At 44.5% G+C, this 9989-nt stretch overlaps 1 protein-coding gene across 1 annotated transcript; it reads right to left on the reverse strand.

Annotated features, from left to right (window-relative positions):
• Window positions 1–4058: 4058 nt before the first annotated feature.
• Window positions 4059–5917, reverse strand: LOC103974788 (7-deoxyloganetin glucosyltransferase-like). Its single transcript, XM_009389674.2, has 2 exons — window positions 5206–5917; window positions 4059–5132 (listed from the first exon to the last, which is right to left on the reverse strand). The coding sequence occupies exons 1-2, from the start codon at window positions 5705–5707 to the stop codon at window positions 4207–4209; spliced, it is 1428 nt and encodes a 475-aa protein (XP_009387949.2). The 5' UTR covers window positions 5708–5917; the 3' UTR covers window positions 4059–4206.
• Between the last annotated feature and the right edge of the window lie 4072 nt (window positions 5918–9989).

Below are 9989 nucleotides of genomic sequence, written 5' to 3' on the forward strand. Positions count from 1 at the left end.
TGAGCGAATTACTCCAAGTTGGGGTGAAAACTTCCAGCATTCCAGAAGTTCGATGGCATTGAGAAGGTGAATCATAGTAGCTAACTCAATGCAAGGAGTGCAAACACTTCAAGTGCTTCAGAAGTGTGAGCAAAGAGTAGGCGAAGACCAGTAACCAGCTCAATGCATGGAGTACAACCTCGAGGAGGCGGGCGAAGTCAAGTAACCTTTGCCTTCTCAACTCTCAAGAGAATGGGCGAAACCGAGTACCCCAATTCTCTTACCTATCCAGCAGAGGAGCTCTGCACAAGTTCAAAGACCCTTCAAAGATAATGGAAAACAATAGTTGTCAAATCCTCACCAACGGTGATCAGTGCTACTGAGAGTAGATTGTCCGCTTCATTTCCCAACGAAATGCCAATCGAAAGCGGAAGTGATGCGAACCTACTTGGATGTGACAACTAACTGAAAGAAGAGTCAATGAGAAGATTTTGTGGAGGAAGGACCCAAAACTTCAGAAGTTTGCGAGACGATGCTCGTTAAAGCTACAACAAGCATCCAACCAGTTCAAGCAGCATGAGGAATCTTTGAGAGACTGACGCAGTAAGGATGGTCTTTTCCTTCATCTAGCGGATCCGCAGGAATCAACGAGGATCAACACAACTCAGCCAACCCCACACCAGAGTCAGAGTCATTGGCGAGTTGAAGCAGCATGGCGGATCAAAGGTTCGACTACTAAAAAACAGCAGCGGAGAGCAGTTGGGAGCCAGGAGGCGCATTGCAGCTGGAGCAGAAGATTGAAGACTCAGCAAAGGCGAGGAGTTGCAGTGTCGACAAAGGCTTCAACGAGGACGTCGAAGGGATAAGTGGGGGAGAATGTCACGGACAAACTTCGAAATAAGGTGTTTGATGTAATGCTTATGTATGTCCGTGTCTTTTGGCATGTTCATGCCTTGTACAGAATGTAAAAGGGTGGCCGAAGGCTTAATAGTCCCACTTTAGTTGGTTGGTGGCCTCTTTAGGCTTGTAAATAAAGGTTGTGTCATGTGGACACGTGCGAGAGCTTTTCGGTCTGTAATGGACCATTTTACCCTTTGTTGTGCCACTGTTCAGAGCTTGTAAAGTCTGTTTGTAATTTGCATTGTCTATGAAGTATTTTTCGGAGATGTTTGCTTGTGGATCCCGATTGAGGCGTTCTCTCTAACCCGTTCTCTCTTTTGGTGGTCCTAAGGGACAATGGGAGGCTTCGGGGAGGTTGACCTTTACGGACGGACACGCAAGGGTGCCGCACGACTTAGGCAAAACCAGCTAAGTTCGTGTCTGGGACTCGATCTTCCAAGTTATCTAGGCGATGGTACTATCTAGTGTCAGTATCAGACTAAATAGTGGTACCGCCAGTGTCAGATTGACAAGCAGAGGTACCGTCAGTTGTTAGTTTGTCAAGAGGTGGTACCGCCCAGTACTGACAGTGCTACCATCAGTACCTTGAAAACTCATGATGAGACCTCTTTTGACTCCAAATTTGAATCTATTTTGGGTCTATAAATACCTCAACTATTCTTGACGATGTGTCGAAGGAACGACGAAGCATCGGATGAACCAATGACATACCGGACAACATAGGATTCATGCTTGTAATCAGTTTTGGAATGCAACAATGCCGAGGTCATTAATTCCGTTCGTGATAAACTAATTGCATCATTAGTTCCCTTCCTGATGCAAGGTCATTATTGTTTTCGATATCTTCATTTAGAAAGTTTGTTCTTTGATTTGAATAAGAGCGAAGTTGTGGTTATTTTTATCCTATTATCTTGTCCTTAATATTATTTTCTTTATATCTTTTTAATCCTTTATTATCAGAAAAAAAATCAGTTGTTACTCTACCTACATTAATTTTCATCCTAAATAATCAAGTTAAACCGTTTTAAATACTAAAAATATTAGATTGTTTGAGTTAAGAAATTAGGTAGGAATATAAATATTTTTATATTTTGAGCATCGTAACGTGTTTCTAAAGTTTACTAATGTAAATTAGAGATTCAAAGTAATAGACAAATTCATTGTTAATGGAGAATGATTGCAGTCACATATAGGTAAATTTTTAATGCATTAAATTTAAATTCAAAGATATTATTCATTGGGTAAATTCTCAGAAAATAATTTTGGTTTTGAGAAATTTTTTTGGAATGCTCTCATTTCAAAAAAATTTCTAAGAGCATCCTTTTTCTTGTAAATAGATAATTTTACTCTTGTCTTTGTTACACCGGTCATCTATGCCTTCGCCCTTACCTTTGCTTTGCACTTGGTTATTACTATGCATAGGTCTCCTCATTCTTTGCTTGCTACCCTTGCTCCACCCTCCTCTACCACCGTCGTCTTCATTGTTATCACAACTCCCCTTGTTGGTTGCCTCCGCACATGGGCCTCTATTCCTTAATCGTTGTCGAAGGTGATTTGCGTATCCTTGCTTGCAACCCCGTTCTTCCTTGCTCATGGTTGTCATCACTCCACTACCCTTATAGCCTCTATAATTGATTATCTACGTTATTGTCGCAACGCTCATTTATGAGTTGTTTCTTCTTTCTTGCTAACGACCCCTATACTAATATCAATGATTGGGGAGGGGAGGCCCATGTGCCTTTGCCCATAGCTCTTATGCTTTCAACTCATAGATGACCTCTTTCTCTATTTTTGTTATACCCATTTTTTTTTTTTTTTTTTTGCCAGCAACCCCTATGCCAATATCAATGATGGGTGGAGGGGAGGCCCATGTGCCTTTGCCAACAGAAGAAAGGTGAGGGCGATGAGTATGTGTGGGAGTAATAGGCAATCAATGTTTTGAAAAAAATAATGTTCTATTAGAATTTTTGAAAAGGAGGTACTAACTAAAACTTTTCAAAAATAAATTTTTTATAAGAATATATATATATATATATATATATATATATATATATATATATATATATATATATATACTATTCACCACGTCTTGTTCGTAGAAGATCGGTTCATGATTCTTTCTTATAAATAGACAAAGCTATCGCCCTTTTGGTCCACTACACCTATTCATGTCAGACTCTTGACCATACATTTTTCTTCATAAAGTCTATTTCTTTATCGTACTAATCTAATCACGATGGTTTCAATTCTTAAATTTTGAGATTGAAAACGAACATAATCATTTCTGAACAGAAATCATTTCTTAACTCGAACCAGAATGGATGGTTCTGATATTTATTTTAACCATTAATTTTTTTTTATTTTTTAATTAAAATAATTTAAGATAAAAAATTATAATTTGAAAATAAAAATATTTCTTCAAATTTTGAATCATTTATTCAAATCGAACTCGTCGGTTCAATTTAAGAACCACCCATTTCGATTTTAAAAAATCAGAAGACGTAATCAAATTGTCTAAATCTAATTTCTATTCGATTTAGAACCAATAAAATGAATGAGCTATCAAAGATTGTACGTCTCTCTTTTTCTGAGAAGATTGATGAATGTTATAAATTTTGATAAACGAAAAGTATGAGAGCCCCACGCTGGTATATGTCGTAGTCGACATAATGTGACCTGGGAAGCAATCGGGTCACTGTTAAGAATTCGTCATGACCATGTGCTTGGAATATATATAAAGAGTACAAATGTGGTGTATATTATCTTCCTTCTTGTTGGAATAAACAAAGAGAACAATAATTGTTAGCAGTTTAGTTCCTCCCTCGTTTGTGTTCTCCATCAATTCCACCATCCTCACGGTGTGCGTCATTGATTACCTCAGCTAAGTCGGTGGTTAGTACCTTCATTTTATTTGATGACGTAACATCAAGCATTAGACTTTCCGGGGGCAGAATCTGCGTATGGGTTACGTTCCCCATATATTATAATTTTTCTTGGTGGAACAGAAAGCTCCAACGTCTACTTGTAGTGCTACCAAGTCCCTCGTTTGTGCTACCAACTTCACTACTTTGCGAGTACTGACATTATACTTCCTCGTAACGACAACAGTATAAGCTTTTGTGTGTGTCATAATCAAAGTCCATTATTTATCTTAAAGCTAACGGTGTCGAAGAGGAACATTAGATTTGATATCCGAAAGTCCATTATTTATCCGGAAGAAAACAAAGGTATCGAAGAGGAACATTAGATTTGATAACATATCTGAAAGCTAAGGATAGATCGAATGATCTGATACACCCATCCAACAAAGCAGTAACTAACGTGCATTCAAAGCAGCAGCACCTCGTTGACCAACCTGTCCAAGTTCAAGAACGAGGACCCACCTGGTTGTGTTGCCCTCACCGCTCTCTCTTTCCACTCCGCTGCCTTCTTCCTCATCTCCTTCCCCTTCTCCCCTCCCATCAACTCCCTTATCGACGCTTCCACCTCTTCCCTCTTCACGTCGTTGTCGATCTCCATTCCCACACCCCACTCGGTGCACGCGTACCGGCAGTTGGTCTGCTGCTCCGCGAAGAATGGCCACGACAACATCGCCACCCCGTTGCTTATGCTCTCGATCGTCGAGTTCCACCCGCTGTGGGTGAGGAAGCAGCCGACGGAGGCGTGCGACAGCACCGCCTCCTGTGGGCACCAGCTCGCCAACAGCCCCCTCCCCTTCGTCTCCTCCAGGAACTCCTCCGGCAGCACGGCCGCGTCCCCCTTCACCAGATCCGGCCGTATCACCCACAAGAACTCGTACTTGCAGTTCGCCAGACCCCATGCGAACTCTATCAGCTGCGTGTTTGTCATCACCGTAATGCTGCCGAAGTTGACGTACACGACCGACGCCGGTGCCCTGCCGTGGAGCCACTCCAAGCACCCGCTTTCTTCCTTCCACAAATTCGAGCGGACCGAGGTCAGCGGGTTGTCGGGAGCTCGGCGAGAAAGCAAAGTGAGAGGACCGATGGTGTAGATCGGCGGGAGCATCGCCGCCATGGCTTCCAGGACCGGCTGCTCCAGTTCGTCGAAGGTGTTCATGATGACCGCCTTGGCCATGGAGGCTCTTTGGGCCTCACGGTTGAGGTAGTTGAGCATGATGTCGTCGGGGTCCGTCGTGCGAATGAAGGTGGGCAGATCCTTCAGTCTCATGTTCTTCAATCCTGGAATCCACTCCACTGCCATGTCGAGGTATCCATTCGTGATGTCACTCTCATCTGTGGATGCAGTACACATGAAGTAAGCGATGTGGGCTGCTTTGGAGTGGAAGAAGGGAGGTCGTTTAGGCACCTTTGAGAGGCGTGAGACCTCTTTCGAGGAGATGTTTGTAATGGAGATAGCCCATGAAGCCACAGGCGCTGGGGGTCCAAAACATCACCTCGGGGATGCTGAGCTCCTTGGCGGCGTCGAGGGTGAAGCTCATGATTCCGTCTGACACGACGCACGACACCGGCGGAGAACCTTCGTTGAGCTGCCTGAGTAGGTCGAGGAAGGGGGGGAGAGCGTTGTTCTGGATGGATTCACACAGCGAGGGGATGTCCTGAGTCGCGTCCTTGTCGGAGGGAGGGAGGCCGTCGGGGATGGACTCGAAGCGGAAGTCGGGGAGGACGTCGTCGGAGGAGAGGGCTTTGGAACGGAGGAGGCGTCTGTGGTTGTACTGGGTGTTGACGAAGGTTATGTGGAAGCCATGGGAGTGGAGGAGCTTGGCGAGCATCATCATAGGTGTTACGTGGCCTTGCGCCGGGTAAGGGATGCACACTACATGAGGCTTTCTCGTCGTCATGCAACGCATCTCTCTCTCTCTCTCTCACTGCTTTGGTTTCTGTGAGGATGTTGCTACCAGAAGCAAGGCTTATATTACCAGCAGAAGAAAAGAAATCTTGTCCTTGGGCGGCAGAGTGGATGTCGCTCGGTGGCCGTCCCTTTTTTTCTGATGTTGCATTACTTTGAAACTCTCAACCGCGTGATAATTATCTCATGGAAAGACAACATTAATGTGTCGAGAATACCAAAGATAATAATATATTTGTGTCTACACTTGTCATGGCTTTTTTTTTTTTTCCCTCTTTGTATTTGTTAGGAAAAAACCCGATCAAAATATTTTTTTTTCCTATTTATGTATCAAAATATATTCCTCATCAAAATACCAACTTGATATCTAAATAGAAATATCAACCAACATAAACAATAAAGTAAAAAATCATTCATACAGTGAGACCAAATCTTTTAACGTGGAAAACCCAACGTAGGAAAAACCACAAGACTGTAGTTCACCTCAAACTTCCACTATCAATAATAATGATAATAAGTTTACAGTAAATCTTCTCTAGAATAATTAGAGGATCATAATAACATCAAGAATATAGATCTTGTCTCTAGCATATTATCATAGGATGGATCTCCTTAAAAGAGAATTCTAAGTCTTACAAAGTGAGTATAGCAGAAAAGTATCATAGAGAGGGTAAACTGTATATTAACACCGTTAGGATTATAGAGTTTGCTACAAGGATTCTCCACATAAAATTTGGGCCAAAACTGATAATGTTTGGCCACCGATCGTCAAGCAGAAAACTCAAAAACCTAATCTTTCTCTCTCCTCTCTCCTCTTTTCTCTCTATGCGCCGTCGCTAGCTGCACGCTCACCTGCACACACGCACGCTGCACTCTCTAATTTGCTGCCCTCACCTTTTGCCCTTTCTCTTTTAATTATTGATTTGGGCTCAATAGGCCCAATTGTCCAAGCTCATATATGGGCTGGACCCAAGAATCTCGAAGTGGACTTCTTGGAATCAGTATCACCTGTCATGTTTGCATTTGTGTAACCTTCTAACATAGGTTTATCACTGCCAAAACATAAACACAACCTGAAAGTACCTCTTAGATATCTTAATATCCATTTCACTACTACCCAATGTTGCTTTCCAAGATTTGAGAGAAATCGACTAACAACTCCAACTACATGAGTTATATCTGGCCTAGTACAAACTATAGCATATATCAAACTACCTACTGCAGATGAGTAAGGCACTTTGGACATTTCTTCTTTTTCTTTCTCGCTTGTAGGACATTATTTCGAATTAAGCTTGAAATGACATGCAAGTGGGGAACAACTAACAATTCCAACTACATGAGCTATATCTGGCCTATTACAAACTATAGCATACATCAAACTACCTACTGCAGATGAGTAAGGCACTTTGGACATTTCTTCTTTTTCTTTCTCGCTTGTAGGACATTATTTCGAATTAAGCTTGAAATGACATGCAAGTGGGGAATAAACTGCTTTGGCTTTACTTATATTGAATCTTTCAAGAACCTTTTCAATGTAAGTCTCATGAGATAGTCAAATCTTCCTTTTCTTCCTATCACGAAGAATCTTCATGCCAAGTATTTGTTTTACCGATCCCAAATCTTTCATGACAAAAGACTTACTTAGCTCTCTTTTAAGCTTTTCAATTTTTCCAACATCATGGTCAACAATCAGCATATCATCGATATATAGCAGTAAAATAATAAAATCATCATATGAAAATTTCTTCATAAATACACAATGATCAGATGTGGTTCTATCATACTCTTGGTTTATCATAAAGGAATCAAACTTCTTATACCACTGTCTAGGTGTTTGTTTGAGTCCATATAAGCTTTTTCTAAGCTTACACACCATATTTTCTTTTCCCTTGACTTTGAAACCTTCTGGTTGCTCCATGTAAATTTCTTCTTCTAAGTCACCATGAAAAAATGCTATTTTTATATCAAGTTGCTCAACTTCTAAATTTAAATGGGCAGCTAAACCAAGAACAACTTGGATAGAGGATATTTTCATAACTAGAGAAAATATTTCTTCAAAGTCAATACCTTTCTTCTGACTGAATCCTTTCACAACTAGTCGTGCCTTGTATCTTTGTTGTGAGCTATTATTTTTAGTCTTTAATTTATAAACTCACTTATTCTTGAGAGCTTTCTTCTCTTTAGGCAATTTTACCAAGTCATAGGTGATGAGGGCAATAATGGCGACATGACGCGCCACTCCGTCAGCCACGCCTGGACGACACTCTGCCCCAAAGAGGGCAATAGTGCCGACGTGATGTGCGCTGATGTCACCCGCTCTCAAACAACGACTTCATCGTTGTCTGACCCAACATGCTTAGCCGAGGCAGAGGAGAACGACGACCGAGGCTTGCCCATGCCCTACGGCAGTTCGGTTCTCCACGCAATGCCAACTCCAATGTTAGACGCCATCAGAGGTACAATCCTGCTCCTGCGGGCAAGCACATCAGGTAACACTAAACTTACCTATAAATACCCCCGAGTTCTAAACGAGGAGGAGAAGGAGAAAAAAACACTTCTTCATCTGAAACCCCCCCCTCCCCCCCCCCCCCCCCCCATCCACTAACTTGATCGTCGGATGGGTCGGGCCGAGCTTCTGACCTGACTTATGTGCAGGTGTAAGGATGGGGTTGCTTCTTCCCGGCGCTGCGGAAAAGCTTTCCTCTCGACGCGACGTCCCGATCAGACCACCGTAATCGGCCACCTAGGCAATCTCGAGGGACACCATACCAGATCCCCGTCATTCGGACCCCAACCAAGCCGCGTCGGCCCCGAGGCCACGACATAAAGTTGTTTACATTAACAGATTGGCGCTAGAAGGAGGGCCGCCCGAATGTCGAGCGATCAGCAGATCCACTCTGACGAACCCACAACAGTGGGGTTGCGTCCGATCAGCACCTCGGAAGAACGTCCCCCGCGTGATGAACCCCGAGACGAATGCCCCACCACAACATCGGAGCGCTACTGGCGGTTGTTCAACGACCCGGGCTTATCGCCACCCGACGGTGCCCCCGTCGGCCCGTCGCCTGTGTCGCCCGAAGCCTTTCACGACCTTACTCATCAAGTCCGAGCTCTGACAGGCGTGGTGCAAACTATCATCCCGCTCGTCTCCCAACCGACGCCCCCACATATGACCCAGCCTTTGTAACAACGGGAGCCCCCCACTTGGATCCGTGCACCACTTCCCGAGCTCCCCACGCCGCCTCGGAATGGATCAGCCCAACTCGGGAACCAAGGGGCGAAAAATACGGTGACTCGCCCGGAACCCGAGGCGCTATCTGTGGCCTCAACGAACGCCCTGCGAGCCTAGCTGTGCCTTTTTAGTCAAAGGCTCGACGAAGTACAGCAAGAGGTTCATAGGTCAAAGGGAGAGCTCGGGGCGGACGGACACCAAGGGTCTCCGTTCACGCCCGAAATACAAGATCAAACGATTCCACCGCACTTCCGGCTCCCTTCGCTGGACGCCTATGACGGCGCCACTGACCTAACTGACCACGTAGCTGCTTTCCGCGCCCAGATGGCGCTATATGGGACTTTTGACGCCTTGATGTGTAGGGCATTTCCAACGACTTTGAGGGGGCCAGCCCGAACATGGTACAGCGGCCTGAAGACCGGGACCATCTCGCTAGAGACTTCGAGCTCAACTTCCTGGCCTACGCTCGACCCAAGCCGTCTGTGGCGTTGCTCCTCGGACTCAACCAAAGGGAGGACGAGCCCCTCTCCCATTTTGTGAGCCTCTTTACGACGTAAATTCGGGGGCTGACGGACGCTCACCCCTCTCTGTTAATGCAGGCATTCATGATAGGCCTGCGGCCTTCCCAGTTCTTTTGGTCTCTTGTCGAGCGACCCCCCACCGCGGTACCAGAGATGCTTCAGCGAGCAAGCCAGTTCATCGTCGCAGAAATGTGGATGGCCGGGAGGCGTGAGGAGCATAAGAGGGCCAGGCCAGAGCCACCCCGGCAGCAACAATCCACTGCACCATGGCGCAGGTTGGATAGATCTGACCCACCGACACCGAGGCCCCCTCTCCCCACCTTGGGTTCGTCCCAAACAAAGATATTTCTCCACATAAGGGAGAAGGGACTACTTATGTCACGCCCCCCCGAATTTGATTCTCATTTAGGAGGTGTGAACCTAATTCAAGATTGATAATATTTAATTCAACAAACAATCCAGGATCCAATCACACATTTGAGGTCACTAAGAAAAAAAAACATTCAAGTCATTCACCTATACAATCCACA

This window comes from Musa acuminata, chromosome BXJ3-8 (genome assembly GCF_036884655.1).
Source record: "Musa acuminata AAA Group cultivar baxijiao chromosome BXJ3-8, Cavendish_Baxijiao_AAA, whole genome shotgun sequence".
NCBI lineage: Eukaryota > Viridiplantae > Streptophyta > Magnoliopsida > Zingiberales > Musaceae > Musa > Musa acuminata.

What these genes read in the sequence shown, in the direction of transcription:
- LOC103974788 (XM_009389674.2), bottom strand. Translation starts at nt 5,707, where the DNA reads ATGCGTTGCATGACGACGAGAAAGCCTCATGTAGTGTGCATCCCTTAC. An exon ending in AGGTCTCACGCCTCTCAAAG is followed by an intron (nt 5,133 to 5,205) that starts GTGCCTAAACGA and finishes CTGCATCCACAG; the next exon opens with ATGAGAGTGACATCACGAAT.